General features: G+C 34.9%; 12 protein-coding genes across 12 annotated transcripts; 5 read left to right on the forward strand and 7 right to left on the reverse strand.

Annotated features, from left to right (window-relative positions):
* Positions 1-354: 354 nt before the first annotated feature.
* BmR1_04g09985 (Tpr related protein, putative) lies at positions 355-1,671 on the forward strand (the record flags this gene model as incomplete). The annotated part of the gene is made up of 1 exon (XM_021482317.1): positions 355-1,671. One exon carries the CDS (start codon positions 355-357, stop codon positions 1,669-1,671), a length of 1,317 nt encoding a protein of 438 aa, XP_021337220.1.
* Positions 1,672-1,898: 227 nt separating this feature from the next.
* Positions 1,899-2,391, forward strand: BmR1_04g09990 (BMN1 family protein; the record flags this gene model as incomplete). Its single annotated transcript, XM_021482318.1, has 4 exons — positions 1,899-1,908; positions 1,956-2,069; positions 2,124-2,268; positions 2,295-2,391. The coding sequence occupies 4 exons, from the start codon at positions 1,899-1,901 to the stop codon at positions 2,389-2,391; spliced, it is 366 nt and encodes a 121-aa protein (XP_021337221.1).
* Positions 2,392-4,159: 1,768 nt separating this feature from the next.
* Positions 4,160-4,975, reverse strand: BmR1_04g09995 (BMN2 family protein; the record flags this gene model as incomplete). The annotated part of the gene is made up of 1 exon (XM_012794124.1): positions 4,160-4,975. One exon carries the CDS (start codon positions 4,973-4,975, stop codon positions 4,160-4,162), a length of 816 nt encoding a protein of 271 aa, XP_012649578.1.
* A 509-nt stretch (positions 4,976-5,484) lies between these two features.
* Positions 5,485-7,161, forward strand: BmR1_04g10000 (asparagine synthase (glutamine-hydrolysing); the record flags this gene model as incomplete). Its single annotated transcript, XM_012794125.1, has 1 exon — positions 5,485-7,161. One exon carries the CDS (start codon positions 5,485-5,487, stop codon positions 7,159-7,161), a length of 1,677 nt encoding a protein of 558 aa, XP_012649579.1.
* A 798-nt stretch (positions 7,162-7,959) lies between these two features.
* On the reverse strand, positions 7,960-9,204 carry BmR1_04g10005 (hypothetical protein; the record flags this gene model as incomplete). The annotated part of the gene is made up of 1 exon (XM_012794126.1): positions 7,960-9,204. The coding sequence occupies one exon, from the start codon at positions 9,202-9,204 to the stop codon at positions 7,960-7,962; it is 1,245 nt and encodes a 414-aa protein (XP_012649580.1).
* A 1,138-nt stretch (positions 9,205-10,342) lies between these two features.
* On the forward strand, positions 10,343-13,381 carry BmR1_04g10010 (aconitate hydratase 1; the record flags this gene model as incomplete). Its single annotated transcript, XM_021482319.1, is given in 13 exon segments — positions 10,343-10,364; positions 10,416-10,556; positions 10,577-10,766; positions 10,787-11,057; positions 11,081-11,242; positions 11,265-11,479; positions 11,500-11,758; positions 11,780-12,101; positions 12,124-12,225; positions 12,248-12,428; positions 12,451-12,619; positions 12,639-12,897; positions 12,918-13,381. The coding sequence occupies 13 exon segments, from the start codon at positions 10,343-10,345 to the stop codon at positions 13,379-13,381; spliced, it is 2,757 nt and encodes a 918-aa protein (XP_021337586.1).
* On the reverse strand, positions 13,505-14,243 carry BmR1_04g04875 (hypothetical protein; the record flags this gene model as incomplete). Its single annotated transcript, XM_021482320.1, has 5 exons — positions 13,505-13,573; positions 13,596-13,706; positions 13,730-13,872; positions 13,947-14,140; positions 14,161-14,243. The coding sequence occupies 5 exons, from the start codon at positions 14,241-14,243 to the stop codon at positions 13,505-13,507; spliced, it is 600 nt and encodes a 199-aa protein (XP_021337587.1).
* A 677-nt stretch (positions 14,244-14,920) lies between these two features.
* On the reverse strand, positions 14,921-15,667 carry BmR1_04g04880 (large subunit ribosomal protein L18e; the record flags this gene model as incomplete). Its single annotated transcript, XM_021482321.1, has 4 exons — positions 14,921-15,225; positions 15,367-15,532; positions 15,554-15,643; positions 15,665-15,667. The coding sequence occupies 4 exons, from the start codon at positions 15,665-15,667 to the stop codon at positions 14,921-14,923; spliced, it is 564 nt and encodes a 187-aa protein (XP_021337160.1).
* On the reverse strand, positions 15,976-16,787 carry BmR1_04g04885 (V-type H+-transporting ATPase subunit D; the record flags this gene model as incomplete). Its single annotated transcript, XM_021482322.1, has 5 exons — positions 15,976-16,105; positions 16,128-16,207; positions 16,229-16,594; positions 16,617-16,734; positions 16,756-16,787. 5 exons carry the CDS (start codon positions 16,785-16,787, stop codon positions 15,976-15,978), a joined length of 726 nt encoding a protein of 241 aa, XP_021337588.1.
* On the reverse strand, positions 17,597-18,289 carry BmR1_04g04886 (small subunit ribosomal protein S6e; the record flags this gene model as incomplete). Its single annotated transcript, XM_021482323.1, has 1 exon — positions 17,597-18,289. One exon carries the CDS (start codon positions 18,287-18,289, stop codon positions 17,597-17,599), a length of 693 nt encoding a protein of 230 aa, XP_021337161.1.
* Positions 18,290-18,380: 91 nt separating this feature from the next.
* Positions 18,381-19,018, reverse strand: BmR1_04g04887 (co-chaperone p23 (P23); the record flags this gene model as incomplete). Its single annotated transcript, XM_021482324.1, has 6 exons — positions 18,381-18,415; positions 18,436-18,451; positions 18,473-18,549; positions 18,570-18,756; positions 18,780-18,957; positions 18,978-19,018. 6 exons carry the CDS (start codon positions 19,016-19,018, stop codon positions 18,381-18,383), a joined length of 534 nt encoding a protein of 177 aa, XP_021337589.1.
* Positions 19,202-20,745, forward strand: BmR1_04g04895 (RAP protein, putative; the record flags this gene model as incomplete). Its single annotated transcript, XM_012794132.1, has 2 exons — positions 19,202-20,499; positions 20,520-20,745. 2 exons carry the CDS (start codon positions 19,202-19,204, stop codon positions 20,743-20,745), a joined length of 1,524 nt encoding a protein of 507 aa, XP_012649586.1.

Below are 20,825 nucleotides of genomic sequence, written 5' to 3' on the forward strand. Positions count from 1 at the left end.
TGAATGTATCTGGATAAATGTTAACATTCATGATTGTAGTGATAATAATAAATTAGAATGGTAATTATTGTATCGGAGATAAAGATCGCATCTGATGATATATAGGATTGATAATAAAAATATAACAACAACATCAAATATAATGATGTAAACGTTTAAAATACTCAGTTATTTATCACATATAAGTGGGGTCATAGATTTGCATGTTGTATAAAAACACTATATACTCGCTCTAAGGTATAACCATTTCTGAGCATAATCCTCTACAATTCGAAAATTTTCCATTACAATTTTGGAATAGACATTTATGTGAAGTTATCTCTAAATAAATAGCATATAAATACTATCATCACAATGTCTAGTAGTAGTGATGGAAATAAGAAGGCTTCCATGTTTTTTGCTGGACTGATTGTCCTATTTCCACTTCGTTTGGTTATAACGGCTGCCAGTTTTTCAATAGTAAGGTTCCAACTCCCACCAAGTCTAATTGGACTATTCATTAACAAATTCAACAATCCTTTGCAAATTTCTATCGTAATCGGTACTCTGTTAATCAATATATTATCATGGTCTAATTTAAATGAAAAGGTTATGAGATATACTTCTATCACTGTTCATTGGCTATATTTAATTATCCATTTAATATTGTTATTAATTTACAGGAGTGGTGGTATTGAGGGTAACTTGGGTGCATATTACTGGGTAATAATAGTGGCTGGTATTTTATCTGGAGCGATTATTACATCCGTGGTAGGCGTCAATGGAAAAGATGTTGCCTGCTTCACTGTCTCTGTTCCTCTATCTGGAATCCTAGTGTCCGGATACCATTTTTTATTTTTAAAGTATGCAAATAAATTATCAACTTATGAAACTAGTTACAACATTGTTTACTATCAAATAATAATATCAATTTTAATAATTTTTGTAGCATCAATTTTATGGACGATGTCATTTTCTAGGAATACAACTAGTTCAAGTACTGAAGGCTCAGACGGTGGTTCTACTATATCTGAAGTCATATCGCAGATGGGTTTGACTGTGGTAGGGCAGGGTTTACAGCTGGTTATTTATCCGGGTATTGCACCTTATCAATTAATTTCTATGGATGAAGGACGTATTATTGATGCATATTGTATGTTGTTTTGTGTATTCCCACAACTAGTGCTTTTCACAATGGAAATGCTTGGTTCAACTGGAGCTCCAAGTAAAAAATGGGAAGGTAACTTGAAATTTTGGAACCTTACGTGGTTATCGGTAATTATATATTTGGGTTTGGCAATAACATTTTTTCATGTATTATATTATCCTGATAGTACATTATCAAAGCATATCATTGGTAATAAGGCAGTAGTAGGATGTTTAACAGTTATGTTTTTATTACTTCACAATACAATAACGAACATAGGATTAAATGGTGTAGGCCCTCATGGCACATTTTATAACAGCTTAAACATGCTATTAGGTCTTGGTACCATGACGGCTTTAGGGTATATAGGGGATGGGCATTTAACCACGTACCGTATGTATTCTAGGGAAAATTGGCCAACTGAAGGATTTACTAATTTCCAGGCATTTAAATTTTGGTGCAGAGGTACAATGTCCAACACATGGTACAGTATAAAAACATCATTTAATACTGATATCAGAGGAGTATTTAGCAATATGAAGTAAGACGATTATATAGCTAGCTAAGTGGTGAGTGACAGTGCAACAACAACAATAATAATAGTATGGAAATAGTAATAATGGTGGTAAATTAGCTGTATATTTGAATAACTAAATTAAATGGAGGCTGAGAGATAAGAAGGGGCATGTATTTAAAGATTCTCTGAATACGTTATAATGCTGTACAAGGAATAATACATTATCATGGCCTTGACTAATTTAACCACTTTTTTATGACTATAAGTCATTTATTGATAAAGTATACTACAAGGTCTATGGTACATTGGAAGGTGATGCTGCTAAGGACTTTGAGTATGAATATAAGAAGAGGAAGGCTGATACACTTTGCGATGTGTCATTAGCTTTTAATTCATTAGTACAATCTTTAGCCATTAAATTTGGTGGTGACAATACCATTGATGATATCAATGAAGCATTTGACTAGCATCTATCTAAAGCTAATGTTTTGAAGAATAAGATCTTTAACAAGGATGGGATTAATAACACTAATTTTAAGGACATGATCAAGGAGGTGATCCTTGCAACTGAAGAAGTCAATAAAGTATTGGCGTCGGGATTTCTAACATTGGATATCCTCGTGTTGTTATTGACGGCGATATTATTTAAAGTTTCAAATCATTTATTTCAACAATCCCCAAAGTTTCTAATTCAATAATTCCTGGATTTAAGGCACTAATAGTCTTTGTTTATTTGATATGGATTTAATTTTGAATGTGTACCAGATTTACACATTATTATACATGAACTAACATCTCATTCCTAAATAAAGAAATTAAGATATAAATGGAAATAAATTAAAGTAACATGGGAAATATAAAATCTAATATTAGAATATGGAATCTAACTGAAATAAAAGTATGTTTGTATAATATTATATCGAATTAATATACAATATACAATATACAATATACAATGATTGTATAGATATGACTATTAATTATTGTATTAAATAAGTATTGATTAGTTATAATATTATGTATATATTAATGTTGGTTGTTATATGTTGTTAATATGTTATATAATTGTATACTGTATGATTGATATAATGTAGAGGATAACTTTGGGTATTATTTGATGATAATGATAATTATAGTATATAATTATAATGATGCTTATAAAAATGAAAATATTAATTTGAAAGTTTTAATAAAAATGTATGTAAAGGTATGTATTTACAATTTGAAATAACTAACAATACACATTTGTAATTAATTATTTTGTATTTATAATAATTAATTATATTAATCTCTGAAATTTTGAATTATTTTAAATAATATTATGCTTCATAAATTATTTTACATATTACACTTGGTTAAATTATTTTAGATAAATTTCCAAATCATTACAATTAATGTTATCTACCTTTACATTTACACATTCTTCTCATTGCAATGCTCTTTTGCTAGTAGTATCCTCATATTCGTTAGTGGATAACCACGCTGATGACCTGAGTATTTATAATAATTAATACCATTCTTGTCAGTATGTTCAATGCATGTTTTATCATATTTTAATTTGTGATTATTCCATTTATTTTGTATCATTATTCAATGAGTAGAAGTAATTGTAGTGAGATTCTCCTATATAACATGAAAAATGAATTAATACTGGATTATTATGTTTGCAAGTATTGATGTATATATTATTAACAGTATCAATTGGAAACTTAGCAGCAGCATCATCAAATTCAATTGTATAATTGAAAATTTTGATTATAACAATTTTATTTGGATAGATCAATCTATATCGATCTGGGAATAAATAAGTATATAAAATATTTATCATCGGTTTTTACAGATGTAGTCAATTTAGATACAATAGTATCATCAGTATAAATATCATATAGCTTAATCAATATAGATTTATTTGGACATTTAAACACAATGTTTATCATTGTGGATTATTATTCAGATGACTTAATAGGCACATATTTTTTTAGGACACAATTCCCACAATATTTCATCCACACTACCTTGTGCAATAACTTCAGACGAACAATCATCCACCATGTAAACGATTTCGTTGGAATCTTCCTTATAAATACATAATTCATACTTTTCAATCTATAATTTGCCCATGTTTTAGTAATGGGATTTGGTGAGTAATAATAATGTTCAAAAGTTTATGAGTCTCAATTCAATTATGGCCAGATTGCTGTTATCTTTACAAGTAGAAAGATGTATATAGGTTATCATTAGGTAGGCTATTGGCGGTATTGCATTGCCAACTCTTAATGCTTGGCCATTAAATATGCAATGCTATCAGTTTCTGATGATAATGAACATTTTTATCGATGTCTTAGAAATATGATATAAATTAAACTTATAAGTATCATTAATGGAATTGATTTCATATGATTCACTAGTAAGACCCAATTATGTTTTATTATAAAATGAAACCTGCTTCTCTTTAGATTGGTTCACCATATAATACGTTTTGACTTTCTCGTAAAAAGTTAAGCATGTATCCCTTCTTAAACACGAATTTTCTCACTGCCAGCATTTCTCAAATGAGTAACTTTAGATTTATCATCCAAGGTCTCAATAATATTATTCTGTGATAACACTTGTGCAGATGGGTTATGAGCACCATCATTTACCTCATACACAGGTTGAGTCCCAACTTGTACAGCTTTTCCATCCTCCTCTACTTCGGCCAATGAATTATCACGCGATTCATGATCTACAGACTCAATTGGAACTTCAGTTTTATAATCGAATAATTCAACTGGAGTAACTACCTTTATCGATTTAATTTGTTCAACGACTCTGTTTGAATAAACTTCAATCGCAATATTTAATCCTTTTGTTACATATGATGTCTTCAAATGCTCGATATTACTTTCATCAATGTTTTTATCCAAATCTTGTAAAACATCATTTATTCCCGATTTACTTAATTCAGTGTAGTATTTTAGACCACTCGAATCCTCAACATTATATCCAGTTTCTGCAGTGACATAATTATATAATTTATTAGTTTTACTATCCAAAGTATAGTAGTAAAATCTTCTGTATGGACGATCCTTATCTGAAATAAATTCAAATAAAATCGGTTTATCATCATATGTTATTACATCGATTTTTGTTATAGATGTTACAGGCAATGTATCATCATCAAACTCGAATTTATAACCTCCAAATTCAATTGTCTTTATCTTAGTCGGACTAGTCAAATATTTGCCATAACCTTCCGTGTAAAAAAGGTTAGATTCATAGAGGCCATTTGATGGAGAACCATGTATATATGATACGATTGAAACAGTCAATGCGATAGTTGTTACTGTCATATTAATAAATAAAATTCCTATACACAAATTACACAATAATATTATTAGCTGAGGATGAATTATATTTGGTTAGGGAAGTTTGCTCGTTATTACAATTTTGGGAAGTTGTTGGCGATTAATACAACGTTTTCTTATGGCTTACAAACTATTAAAACAGTTATAATATGAACAACCCAAATATAAAAGGTGCACGCAGTAGAATCCATGGGTGCAGTTGTGGAAAAGGTGCACACAATAGAATCCAAGGGTGCAGTTGTGGATAATGGGGTCTGATATGATGAGGAACAACGGTACCATTAACTTTGCATTGAATAGATAATACAGCAATAATGACACACCGAGGAATATGAAAACCAAACTTTCATTTAATGAGCCATCCAACAAAGAATTATAGATAAAGTGTGAAAATAAATATTGTACATATACATATTGCTTGGAAAAATAAAAAACATTACATCTATACTGAAATAAAGAATTAGTATGTATTTATTGACCTAAAAAATTTAAATATGTGTGGAATCTGGGTCTATCTTCATAAACTCTCGAAACCCCCTTCGCTCAGTTATGGAGATATATACAATGCATTTATGAGCTTAAGCCCAAGAGGCCCTGAACGATCAAATTTTTACAAAATCAGTAAATATGGATTGTATATTGGATTTCATAGACTTGGAATTATAGAACCAATAGTCAAAGCTGATCAACCTATAATTTATGAATCAGAAGATAAATTTATTTACTCAATATGCAATGGAGAAATTTATAATTTCAAAGAATTGCAGAAAAGATACGATATTTCGGTGGAAACACAATCAGATTGTGACATATTTATACAGATATATCAGCTTATTGGATTTAACGCATTGGTGAAAGAGTTAATTGGAGAGTTTGCATTGTGCATATGTGATATTGATAAAAAAACACGGCGAGTCAAATTATTTGTATCCAGAGATCCGGCTGGCATTAGACCATTATATATAACTGGAAACGAAGATGAGATTGTTTTAACATCTGAATTGAAGGGATCTCCATTCTTAAAACGGGGGTATAAAGTTATGCAGTTTCCACCAAGATATTGTATTGAATTTAGTAACGAATGTAGTAATTTATTTGATGTTCCATTCAAAAAAGCGTTCAATTATATTGATTTTAAAAAAATTGAAATTGGGTTAAATGATGAGGAAATTGTAAAGGTTCAAATTAGAGAAACTTTAAGTGATGCTGTGCGCTGTAGATTATTTACTGATAGGCCCTTGGCCTGTTTGTTGTCTGGGGGATTGGATAGTAGTATAGTTGCAAGTATATCATCAAAATATTTCAAAGACAATAATGCTGTATTGAATACATACAGTATTGGAATGCCAGACTCAACCGATGAATATTATGCCAAATTGGTTGCCAATTACATTGGGAGTAATCACACTCACTTGACAATAAAAGAGAGCGAGTGGCTTGAGATCATTCCAAAGGTGGTATTTGTAACTGAGACTTATGACGTTACCACAATTAGAGCAACGGTCGGCCAATATTTAATCTCCAAATGGATATCCGAAAACACGGATATTAAAGTATTACTGATTGGCGATGGCAGTGATGAGTTGTGTGCTGGTTATATGTATTTCCATGAAGCGCCGGATCCACGATCTTTGCATTTGGAAAACGTAAGATTGGTTGAAGACATACATCACTATGATGTACAAAGGGCGGATAGGGGGATATCAAATAATGGCCTAGAAGCAAGAGTACCATTTTTGGATCACAGATTTATCAAACTTTACCTTTCAATAGACCCGTTGTTGCGTATGCCTTCGGCTAAGGGAATGGAGAAATGGATACTTAGAGAATCTTTTGCCAATGGTTACCTCCCCAATGAGGTATTGACGAGACATAAAGAAGCGTTTTCTGACGCGGTATCACCATTAAATAAATCTTGGCATTCAATCATCCAAAATTATGTTGATAGAAAGATTAGTGATGAGTATTTTGTGACAAACAAACATAAGTACACACACTGTGTGCCTCTCACCAAAGAGGCTCTGTTTTACAGAGAATTATTCGAGTTTTACTATGGGAATTCCGAAGAAACAGCCAAGACTGTACCATATTATTGGTTACCCAAGTGGGTTGACGAAGATTCAGAGCCTTCGGCTAGAGTATTAAAGGTTTATAAAGCTACCAAGTTGTAATGCGATTAATTATCTAAAGGCAATTTATTGTTAATTTTTTTCACACTTCACAATCAATTAATTTCTAAATAATATTATTATACAATATAAAAGTGACAGTATTGAATTTTCAATTATTAAATACTCGAGAAAAGTTTGAAAAGAGAATCATGCCTATGCCTATAATAGGGCAGTTGTGACGGTATGGGCGAAGCGCAGGTCTTGTCCAATTTACGAATAAATGACTTTGTAAATGTAAAAATTTGTCAAATAAAGGAATATATTGTCAAACATAGAGCGTTTACTAAAATGCAAATTCGTAACTAGAGTTAATAAACATATTTGTTATGGCATGCATGTGATGTGGGATAAAATTAGTTAATATGTGTGATGGGCAGTAAATTGGAGTAGAAGGGGTAATTAAAAATGAAAGATAGTGTTTTGATCCTTTGGTGATAGTGTATACGAAGCTCCTTATAACCATTGAAATATGTTTAAATTGTAACGCACCAATAGTTGTATCTGTAATATATAGGTAAATAAGAACATTCCATTTTTCATAAAAACAAAAAATTAACAAACTACATGTTAGATGTGTAGATTTTAATTTATCTAGTAGACTAACTTGGGGGAATAAAATAAAAATGTGTCTGAAAAAATGTGATAATTCATTTTAAAATGTCAAAGGATTATTTGCATATAAAAAATAACAGTTGATAAATTATTAGTAAATGATTATTATTTAAAATTCTCCGAACAAAACTAAAACGCTATGATAGTTATAAGTGAGCCATAACCGGCATACCTAATCCCATAGAATTACTTATTAATGAGAAAGTATAATTTGGTACATATAGAGGCAAACGTGATACTGCATGAAAACAAAATCGCAGTGAGCTCTGCAGCTCTGACTGCACTGGAGACGCCTGATTTGTATGATTCATTATCAGTTCCGTCCTTAATTAATCCAGTAACATTGAGTGGAAAAATACCGTCGAATCCCAGGCCTACAGAAATGCCATGTACAAATCCACTATAAAGCACAATACACTTGATGTAATTGGTCAATACGCTGCGATCTCTTTCCTCATCAAAGAAAAGTGCGGGTATTAATAGTGCAATCCTAGTAAGAGTCAAAAAACAAAGCACAAAGTAGAACAGTTTGGAGTCAACGCCATGCTTATACTCAGTTCTCCCATCATCATTAGTATTTTGCTGTGATAAACTTGATAGGATGAAGGCAAATAATGAGGAAACTAGCATGGAAACGGAGTCGTATTTGATAATACAAATGGCATCATCTATGTTTACGCCGATTGCATATGGTATAATTGCAGGAATGAAAAATATCTCAACGCCAATGGACAAGCATGCACTAAGTGAGGCAGGATAAGCCTTTTTAATTCCATTAATGGCAACAAAAAATCCATTCCCGCTAGTACTGGTATCTGGTACAATAAATTTAATAGTTATGAGATAATACACAATAGGCGTGATGATAATACTTAATATGATTGGAACCGAATGAAAAATCAAAAGTATCTTCAACGCCTCGTCTCTATCATCAAAGTTGAAGGTTTTTTCAATGTATTCAAAAATGAACGCGAATGAGACAAATCCAGATAGCAATCCAAAATTAAACGAACTCCCATTAGGACTGTACATCTTCAAAGCAATGGGCACTGAAGTTGTGTATCCCAAGGCATGAAAGGCTCCAGAAAATGACATTAAAATTATATACAAATATTTACCAGTGTTTCCTTCTACAAATTTAATTACTATCATAAACGTGGCAAATATTAACGAGTTAGACCCCAATGATAAACAAAAGATGTAATGCCCATATTTCATCCCCCCAAAAAACGAAATTATAGCGGATACAGTCGTGTTGGCGATTGAATAAGACAAAATGGTGCTATCGATGAAGTTATCAACGCAGAAATGTTCAGCTACACGTATTGGCATAATACAGCAAATTGGGATATATAAGGTTAATGCAAGCGAGGAAAAGAAAAATAGAGGATAAGTTAACGCCCCTTTAAGTGTTCCACCTTTGCCTTCCATTTTTAATTGACAATTAATACAATATTATTTTGGAAGGATTTACAATGTTGGGTCACTCACGTTTTTACCACCAATTCATATCACAACCATGACGCACATATACACAATTTGACCGTCCAGTATAGCCTTCCTATCCAATTTACTTTTCTCTGCACGCTACATGCTCCAATCAATACATCGCAAAAATACATTTCATCAGCATGTCTATTTAGAATAATCGAATTTCATATTGCTCACTAATTTGCCGGAATCCATAGGTTAACACTTTATAAATTGTAAACAAGGCGAACTATGTACCATTTCACGCAATACACGGCTGTGTTATTTCTATAATCACCTCGTGTATGCTTAAACACATTTAACCAATAAATACCACAACAATTTTATTTAACATAAAATTTAGCGTTAAATTAAAATATGATAACAATATCAACTGCTCAAAATACAATCGCACTAATTTTATTTGTGAAGAAGAATCACTATTAGGAGGGGTTATCTGGAAACCCAGTTTATCGGTGCCTTATACCATATGCAGTGTAGTTAAAATAAAGAAATATTTGTTTTTTCGAATTTAATAGTTAAGTGCCACAAGGTTTAGAAATCATGGCAATTATTCACGCAAATATAGTTTAAAGTTAATTTGATTGGTTACAGTTGGTAGCACTAACTGTAGAATAACAAAAGATGTCAAATTGAGAATGCACTAAAACGATCTAATTAATTATTTAGAACTAATAGCTTGGCAAATTAAATAAAATATTTTAAATACTTAAGCGGACACGATACAAATAGGGGTTTCCTGAACAATTTACACCTTTATAACAATAAATGGTAGAATATGGGATCACTTAATTCGCCTCAACTGAATGTATATGGCTGCCACAATTGCAGCTGTTTAGTAAGATACAATGCTCACTGTTATACATCAATTGAGAACTCACTAATTCAATCTATCGCCAAATAAAACATTTTTTATATCAATAATTTTATACATGTAATAACTTCTGGAGTCCATGCTAATTTTTGTCAATGAATCTTCATAAGATATGTAGTTGAATGAGAGTATTGAGAAATCCAGTGGGGTACAGCATTGATTAAACGATTTCACAGAGAATCTTATGGATGTAGGCTACTTCTAATGCAACAACTTCTCAACAACTGTAAGTATGATGCTTTACACACTCTATTCATGCCTCCTTGTACTAACTTAGGTGCGTTGCGGAAGAATTATGTATCCACTCTGAATAGCATAATTTTTTCGCCAAAATTTTCAACTAAAGGAATGAATAACCCCTTCGATAGACTCATCACCAAACTAGAAGGCACAGATAAGTATTTTTACGACTACAAAGGTATATAGCACTTTATTCAGCATTGCAAGACTCTAGGATAAATAAGTTACCCTTCTCCATCAGAATACTACTAGAATCCGCAATTAGGAATTGTGATGGATTGGGCACGAGCCAGAGTGATGTTGAAAAAATTTTGTCTTGGTCTCCCAGTCAATCAGTGCCTCAGGAAATCCCTTTCACTCCGGCACGCGTTCTATTGCAAGACTTTACGTAGTAACAGACTAATTTAGTGGAGTTCCAGCCATTGTAGATCTGGCTTCTATGCGTGAATACATCGCAACTACTGGATCTGATCCTAAAAAAATAAATCCACTGGTACCAGTGGATCTAGTGATTGACCATTCAGTGCAAGTGGATTACAGTCGTTCAGCAGATTCTGTTATTAAGAACCAAGAGATGGAAATGTATAGGAACCATGAGCGATTTAAATTCTTGAAATGGGGAGCAAACGCGTTTAGAAACGTTAGAATTGTACCGCCTGGATCAGGCATTGTACATCAGGTAGCCCATTATTAGTTACATAGATAAATCTTGAGTATTTAGCTCGTTGTGTCTTTGACAACAATGGCATGCTTTATCCAGATTCACTCGTAGGTACTGACTCTCATACTACTATGATAAATGGACTTGGCGTTTTAGGTTGGGGCGTTGGCGGCATTGAAGCTGAGGCTACTATGCTAGGTCAGGTAAAATTAGACAGTTATTTAGAGTATTTCAATGCTTTTGCCGGATGTAGTAGGATTTGAGCTCACTGGAGCACCCTCTCCTAATGTATTCGCCACAGATATCGTGTTGGCAATAACTTCCAAATTGCGGTCGGGTCTCGGTGTTGTTGGTAAGTTTGTTGAGTTTTGGGGGGATGGACTTAAGCATCTTTCGCTAGCAGACCGCACCACCATTTCTAATATGGCCCCTGAATATGGGTAACCCACACTTTATGTAGTGCAACTATTGGTTTCTTTCCCATTGATTCCATCACACTTGACTATATGAAGCAAACTGGACGTAGCACAGATAATGTGGATTTGATTGAAAAATATGTTAAATCTGCACTGTTATTTTGCGAAGGCATTGAATCATTCTCTGAAATTAAATACTCGATCAACTACAAACTTAACTTGAGTGAACTAAAACCCAGTGTTGCTGGGCCTAAACGGCCACATGACAATATCATCCTGTCGCAGGTTAAAAATGATTTTCAGGTTTACAATCTTGCCATGTAGATATGTTTAACATCTCCCCTTGGATTCAAGGGTTACGCCTTGGACAAGAAATCCAACCCTTCTAAACTGGAGTTAGATGGCAATACCTACGAGCTAGATCACGGTTCGATCGTTATAGCGGCTATCACCAGCTGCACCAACACTAGCAATCCTAGTGTTATGATAGCAGCAGGACTGCTAGCTAAGAATGCCTATGAAAAGGGTCTCAAAGTCAAACCGTTTGTTAAAACTTCACTGTCACCAGGATCAAAAACAGTGAATGAATATTTACAAATTAGTGGCCTCACTCCATATCTCGAGGGACTAGGTTTTCATGTAACGGGTACATAATCTGTGTAATTTAGGCTATGGGTGCATGACTTGCATTGGCAACAGCGGAGATATAGACCCCCGCATTGCTAAGGTGATAAGTGAGAACAAATTAGTGGCAGTTTCGGTGCTATCAGGCAATTTACGCAATTTACTTAGGCAATAGGAATTTTGAGGGCCGTATCCACCCACTGACGCGAGCCAATTTTTTGGCATCACCTCCTCTTGTGGTTGCTTATGCTTTAGCTGGTAAAATTAACATCGATTTCGACACCGAGCCTATTGGCTACTCTAGTGATAATAAACCGGTGTACCTGAGGGATATAATGCCCAGAAAAGAGTAATTAAATGTCATGATGTAGGGAAATTAGTGAGATTGAGAATAAGCACATAAAGGCAGATCTTTTCAACTCGATTTACAAAAATTTGTCCAGAGGCAGTACATCTTGGCAGTCACTGGATGTTCCTCAATCCGAGCTTTATCCTTGGGATCCAGATTCTACATACATCAAAAACCCGCCATTTTTTGATGTAATATAAATTAATTTAGAACGTTTCTTACATGAAAAAGATTGAACCCATAAGAGACGCATCAATATTCCTATGGTTGGGTGACAGCGTGACGACTGATCACATATCTCCTGCGGGAAATATATCTAAAACTTCGCCTGCAGCAAAATACTTGGAATCTCGCGGAATTTCACCCCGAGATTTCAATTCTTACGGTTCCCGCCGTGGTAATGATGAAATCATGCGCCGTGGTACTTTTGCAAATATCCGTCTAATCAACCAACTATGCCCATCAGATGGTAAATAACCCGTTATATAGGCCCTAAAACTGTATACCACCCATCTGGCGAGGTCATGAGTGTATTCGATGCTGCAGAAAAATATAATCAGTCAAGCACTCCCTTGGTTATAATCGCCGGAAAGGATTATGGTTCGGGTAGCTCGAGAGACTGGGCAGCTAAGGGAACAGCACTGCTTGGAGTGAAATGCATCATTGCGGAATCTTTTGAACGCATTCACAGGACAAACCTGGTTGGGATGGGTATATTACCCCTGCAGTACCAATCCAAAACCAGTTTGAAAAATATTATTTGTCCCAGTACCGAGAAATTGACAATTGAATTACCAGAAAATATTGTACCGGGGCAAATGATCAAAATTACCACTTCTGGCGGCAAATATTTCCAAGCGAAATGCCGCATCGATACGGCTCTAGAGGTTGAGTATTATAAAAGCGGAGGTATACTGCAATATGTACTAATGAATATGTCTAAGCATGTATAACTAACGATATTTACATAATTATGATAACAAACATATACTACCTGTACTAGTACGTGGATACTAATATCAGTTGTGTGTTTTAAAATTGAGTAACTGTATTATTACTGGTTGAATATTGTATAGTCACCATTTAATCAATTTCTTTATATCACAACCCAAAGATTTGCTAGCATCAATTCCCATTTTGATAAACTTCTTAAACGAGTGTACTTACTTGGTTCAATCTTTTTGAGTGGTTTGTACAGTAAATGTAAGATAAGGTTCCCGTGTCAATTGATGTGCCTATGTAGCACCTGTCTATCACAACTGGCAACTGGCTTGGTTTCTAAATTGATGTGACACTACCACATCATGCGAATTCGTTGCTATCGTTTCCTTTTCACCTTCATATTGTATTAGCGAAATTGATGTACAAATGATGTAATTCTTGAGCGGAATTTTTGCCTCCCATAAAGAAACAAATAGACATGTTATACATTGTGCTACAATATCTGAATTAACCAATTATGCAATCTAAATGCCAGTAAATGTGAAGTTATTTATGATCATTAAATCAGCTACTAACCCACATTGAATGATTGCTCTATTGTCATGAATATGTCCAGAGAAGCAGACTTTTCAGTTGAAAACCGGTCTAAAAGTTCCATTAACACCATCACTATGTCATTGATTTGCAGATTCATGCCACTCAAATCCCTAACATCCACTTTGTTAGTTGAACAACCACCTACTCTCTTACGGGATAATTTGGGACCCTGTCTAAATAAACGTTAAATTACACGACGCAACTTATTTTTGCACCAGATACACCAAGAACAAATACTGGATGGCTTGAATATGTTAACCCAAAATTATAACCCATGTCATAACAGAAACAACCTGCCACAGATTACACTACACTGGGTATATCCACAACCTGACCCTTAGCGATATTAGCAAAATGAATGTTTGATAAATAAATTAAACACATATTGACCAAGATAGACACCAATATATACAGGTGCTGTGTTTTCATAAACCAACTTAGTATATAAATCCATAATGACATAAATCGAATCCTTAAACCACAATTTAATTGCCTTATCCTATATTTATTATCATATCCAATAGTTAATATCTTTGGAAACCCATAAGAATGACCCCTAAACCACAGTAGGATTCAAGCGTCTATTATCTTATATTCTTTCTACTACCCCAACTAATTGTATGGACCGACAATATGATTACTTATCTATATATTCCTTACCCCAAACAATGATAACATACTCACCCATATACACTTTTTGAAATAAATTTATGACAGTATTTGCTTGTTTTGGTTATACACATCATTTTATAGTCAATAATCCCAAACTATTCCCGTAATCAACAATAGCACAGACAGCCCAAATAGTGGCATTAGTTAAGCAGTAATATACACAAATAAGTATATTTCGTTAGCAGATATACACGCTGATAGTAAATACATATCACAATATATATGCAATCGTGTAATTATAAAATTAATAACTCCAAAACGCAATTTCAATTATTGAGAGTCTAGACCTTGAAACCACGAGACTTACGACGGCCTCTGGCCTTTTCAAACTTTCTACCCTTTGAGCGTACATATGGCTTGGTATGGGAACCTGGTGTCCCCGGCGCCTTGCCAAAGTGCTTTTCAGCCTCTCTGGATTTGGTGGCACCACGAAATAGTATGCATTGCTTGCCCGTTGGATATCTTGTGGCCAATTGATCAAAGCCAAAACATTCACCCCCGGCCGCTATAATTCGCTTATTAGCATTTTCAGTGAAACGGAGTGCGCATACTCTGAGCTTTGGGATTTGGTACAAACGAATGTCATCTGAATTAGTATGGTTTGTTATTTAAATAAGAGCGTGGCGTCAGTACTTCTACCCTCTTCACTACAGCTGAGCCGTTCAGAAGACCGTCGTGATTGTAGAAGATATTCATCATGTTAACTGTTGCAGATAATGGAACATACCTGTAATAGTTCCCACAACAACAGCCACACTATCTGGCTTGTTGGCCATGTGCTTTGCAAGTTTTGAAAGTGAAAGGGGCGCCTTAAATCTTCTAGCCATAATCAGCCGTTTCAAAATGATCTTGTTAAAGGTGCCATTTGTGCGCCTGGAAAGGAATTTGTACAACTAAGTGAAACAATAACAAACTTTCACCAGAAGGCGCATGTATGGATTTGGAGAAGTGATTGTTTTCCTTGCCGATTTTTTCTTCCGCCCAGCATCCTTTAAGTCAATCCCCTACATAAAATTAGTATTTACCATTCTTAATAACTACAAGTTATATATCATATAACCGTGCTACGCAGGTTATATTGTGATAGTGGTCTATGGGGGACTTGTCACTACTGTTCTATTGTAGCCAATGTATAACATGTCTATACATTGTAAATCAATTTGTACAATCTAAAATCAGTGCTGAGCTTGATTCATTTAGGGATCTCACACAGAACACCAGTGCAGACGCATGCAATTGCATACACAAGCGATCATACATAGAAGTTTAAGCTATACACAGTATGAATTTCTATAATTAAAAATACAATTCGCTTAGAAACATGAACGCTGCTTTACTAAATGACAACGTCTTCATCCTCCCACTCCAGCTGAGTGCCTATGCTTTGTACGATTGAGGCGGTCTGTAATGCCGTATGTTTCTCATTGTTCAATTCCTCCTGCTTCTTCTCCTTCACCATCTTCAGCCTCACATAACTAATTTAGTTACCTGAAGAATTCCTCCCTTTCAATTTCCTCAAGTTGCCTCTTTATGTATTCAATGCTAGAGTCAATTCGGGGCAGCACAACCTGTGTCAATAATTTTGTTACATTGTCTAGAGCGTTAACGCGTTGGTTAGTTATGCGAATCTGTTCGTCTAGTATAGAGAATTCTATTTGCATAGAGGCTAACTCGACGAGCGTTTGGATGACCATAAGGTTGGAGTTCTTTGCAGATTCGATAACTTGTCCACCAGTTGCCAAGTCCAAATTGGAGATAATATCTGCTGAATGATCCACATGCATGACAAACTTCGGAATTCTAACGCCCGCAATATTTTCTTGCATAATATCCAACGTAATGGATGTACGGCTTATTGACTCTAGTAGCAAATTTTCAAAATCTCCCACGGCCCAAACAGCTTTTGACACTGAAAAAGAGGCGTCTGAGATTAAGGAACCAATCCGCTCCTTAACCTTAGTCAATTTCTGGATTTACCTTCAATGTTTCCCCCAAAAACTTTCTAAAACGCATAGATAAGGCGTCACTCTTCTTCTTAAGCAGTGAATAACCATTGCTTGCCGTTTGTTTTTTCTGTTTCAGAAGCTGCAGGTTCCTGAGTAAATTGTTATATTACATTCTGGAGGGAGTGGGCAGGATGTCGCTCATCCTTCTTTCTTTCTTTCTTTCTTTCTCTATATAACTAATTTTATGCACTGTAGCATATACCTTAGTAAACACAATACGGCATAGCACGGTGCACAGGAATGGATCGTTGTGTGGGTTATTTTATTATCGGGTGTAATTAGGAAGCAATTTTCAAATTATACATTCCATGCAATTGCGTAAGAAATTTTTCGCTTACTCAATTTGCGACATAAATTTTAGTCGATAGAGCGTATTTGGCACGAATATGATTATAATATATATGTTCACAATAATAAAAGTCTATTTTTTAAACGACTTTACAAAATTAAATAATGCACTCCAATTAATTATTTGCGAACGAATGTGACAATATATTGTTATACATAGATTTGATAATTTTTAGGGATACCTTATAAAAAATCTAGAGAATTAATTTAGAAACAAATTTGCGTAATTAAGCCAGTAATGTATGCATTAATTAGTGAACAGCGTCAATTTGTTCACATGGAAATTGTAAATGATATTAAAGGCAGTCTTTTTGCGAGACTAAAACCAAATAAAATATACATACAGGGCCCGTATCATGGAACATAATATAAGTAGTGGAATTGCTAACACTAAATCAATTCATAAAATAATTAAATACATGAACATTTTTTACAAATTTACCAAAATCTAGCATTTTTACTCAGTGTATACACACTAATAGATCCGAATCTATCATTAGTCACAAATTGGACAAACTATAGTAAGTCGAGGCATGAAGTGCCAGTGATAGATTAAAAAATTATCACCAATAAATTTGTATTACATTATCAAATTTATGAGCATTATTTTTTGAATGGGGTATTTGAACCCATTTTCTGGACAGTCTTCTCCGCCGTGTATTTTTCTACCATCAGTTTGTACTCCCTAACCGCGGCTCTACCCCTCTCCAATTTCTCCTTCTTTTGAGCAGCCAATCTCCTTTTCCGCTGCAGTCGTTGCGCAGTAATTAGTCGTTGAATTTTAGGAGCTTTGACATTCCTTTTCCCATCAATAGCACGGCGCACAACAAATTTCTTAACGTCATCTGTTTTGGAGAGGTTGAACAATTTACGGATTTTTGAGGCTCTCTTTGGGCCAAGCCTTCTGGGGTTTTCCCCGTCTGTAAGACCGGGTATTTCATTTGGACCTTTTTTGACCAAAACCAGATTAAGGATTGAAAGATGTGGACCTACAATGCATCCGCAAACAGACTTCCTCTTCATCTCTCCAGTCCTTCGCTGTCTGTAGCATTTCATGCCCTTTTTGAAGAGTAATTTTACACGAGAATTTGAAAGCACACCTTGAAGCATTGGAAACCCCTGTTTATCATTCCCTCCGGAAATTCTAAAAATGTATCCTTTGAATTCATCGCCGATAGAATCCCCAGGTACTTCGTTACCCATCCGCTTCTCGAAAAATGGCAATAGACGCTTTTCATCATCAACATCCACAGTCTTTTGCATCCCAGCTGCGGGGTTCGCTAGATTCAACTTCATGTTAAAGAGGTACAAAGTACAACGGCCCGACTAGATGAGTTATTGTGTGGGGCTTAGACTAAACTAGTACTGATACCAACATATACTAAAATTAGGAACCATGCTTGCAAGAGTCATCGCCTGAGCCTATATGAGAGCCTTCATACAACAATTGTCATGTGCCTAAATCAATTAGGTATTTACATCTGCTTCTTCATCTTCGTCCCCGTCACTACCCTCCATGTTATCTAAATTGCCCATTCCATTGAAATCCCCCATGTCTAGATTAGTGATCAAGTACCAAAATTGTCCATGTCGAAATCATCGAATCCAGTCGGCTTGCCTGCCTCGTCATCCGAGTCTACCCATCTGTCCCAATCGCACTTAAGCCAATGCTTCTTTCCATCATTGTTGATGGTCGGCCACCTTTCTGCTTCCGCTTTAGGGATCTTGATCTTGATATTCCTTTGATTAGAATGCTTGATTTTCTATGTGGGCCAGATCGACTTACATCAGATAGAATGGGCTTGTGGAACAAGATCTCAAATTTATAGCATTTAGAATCCTTAGTTGCATTGAACTTCAATGATTCATTGGTGGAATCAATATTATAATCATCAACTTTGACAATTTCCACGGTCAGATACAAATCTTCTTTGGTTTGGGACCACAAAACAGTAGGGGACAATCTAGATTAGTTATCACCTACTCAACTTTTGGTGTTTCCTTTTTAGAGCTTTTCCTGAACATTTTTCTTCACGGCTATTTGTCACTTAATTTTTACTCAACTAGCGTCTAATGTATGGTAATGGGGCGTTTTCTATATGTGTTACCACTTTCTTTATGCAGGCTTATACATTATTTCCAACTTATTTATCCATATTGATATGTTAAAGGGAGATATAAGTCACACGTACACATATAGAATTGTAGATGTTATCAAAATTGCGTTTTAGACACTTATCTTCCTTCACTCAAATTGTCAATTTTAACAAAGATTCCACGCACTTTCATGATCTGTACCCTAGTGACATTTTAAATATCGCAAAATGCCGTGACAATACTGTTTATGACAATATCAAATTTCTGGGATTGATATCCACTTGTGTAATTGCTAATGTAGAAAAATGGAACATGGCAGATCTATCAGACCTAACAACTACACTATTACGGCAGTACTTCATTTCTAATAATAAATTGCATCAAAACAATCCCCTTTACAGCCTTTACAATCTAATCCACTCACAGTTGCGGGACAAGATTGATGATATATCCCTTTCGGATTCGGCAAAAATGGCAGAGACCCTGAAATTGTTCAACAAATTGCCCATTGAAACTTCAAGATTATTAACAAAAAAGCTTCACAAGACACTAGTTACGGATTGTACATCTCTTAACACTTATGTGCTAGGAAATCTATTATGGGCAATGGACAGTCACGTGACAACCGTTTTTTTACGCGTTTTAGTAAACAAATTAGCAAATGTACGCCATTTGGCTCCAAGATTCCCCGAAACATGGGTTGTATACATGAGATTTATCGCCAAGCACCGCTATCATTCAAAACATTTCTTATTGGGCATGGCCAAAAAGGCAGTTTCCACTTTAAAAAATGGCAAAAATCCAAATTACAAATACAATGAAATGATTCCCACAGTTGCCTGGGCTTTTGCCATCATTTTCCCCCTTAGGGCAGCCAATCAGCTTGGATTTAAGGCCAAAGAAATCACTATCATCAAAAACTTATACACCACATTGATCAATACCTACCTTGATGACGACATAAAGAGTTATGTATCGAATGGTGGAATTGTTAGACTTGCCTGGAGTTTATCTGTCCAGGATTTACTGGGGAAATATCCAGAATTTATAGCCTCATTACAGCCAAATCTATCAAATCAAATAAGCGACACTAGACACGCTACCATGCTGTACTACTCACTAAGATATCTTGAAATACAATATCCACATCTAATAAATACGTTACAACCAATTTATGAACAATGCACCACTTTACTAAAAAACACTCCTAGAATGAAATCAATTCAGCCCTCAAAAAGCCAGCGGCTAGTCTCAGATGCCCTAAACAGTTGGCGTATCCCTCACAAATTCGAGTACACCACACCTAAACTTGTTAGCATAGACATATCAATAGAATCCACTTTATATGGCGAAAAAATTGCTATCGAAGTCGATGGACCTTGGCATTTCCTCACCTTCCACAACACACAGTAAACCAAAGCTAATGTAGGGAACGAGTAAGGACGGGGCCTTCGTTTTTCAAGCATTGGCTTTTGGAGTCTGAGGGGTGGAACGTTATTTCCCTCCAGCCGTCAAATCGCAATTTACAAGATTTACAAAATGATTTACAAGAGTTTGGGGAAGAATCTTGCCAGAATTCACGCAGGATGCAGAGAGAGGAGTACAAAAAGGCGTTATTGGGCTCTGGTAGCAAGTACTTGTCACTATTACTTTGATGCATTTTCAATTGTACTTTAAGCATATGCTTACCGACCGAATCCACTGTCAAATATTTGGTCGGCACAACACCATATTC

Source organism: Babesia microti, chromosome IV (genome assembly GCF_000691945.2).
Source record: "Babesia microti strain RI chromosome IV, complete genome".
Lineage (NCBI taxonomy): Eukaryota > Apicomplexa > Aconoidasida > Piroplasmida > Babesiidae > Babesia > Babesia microti.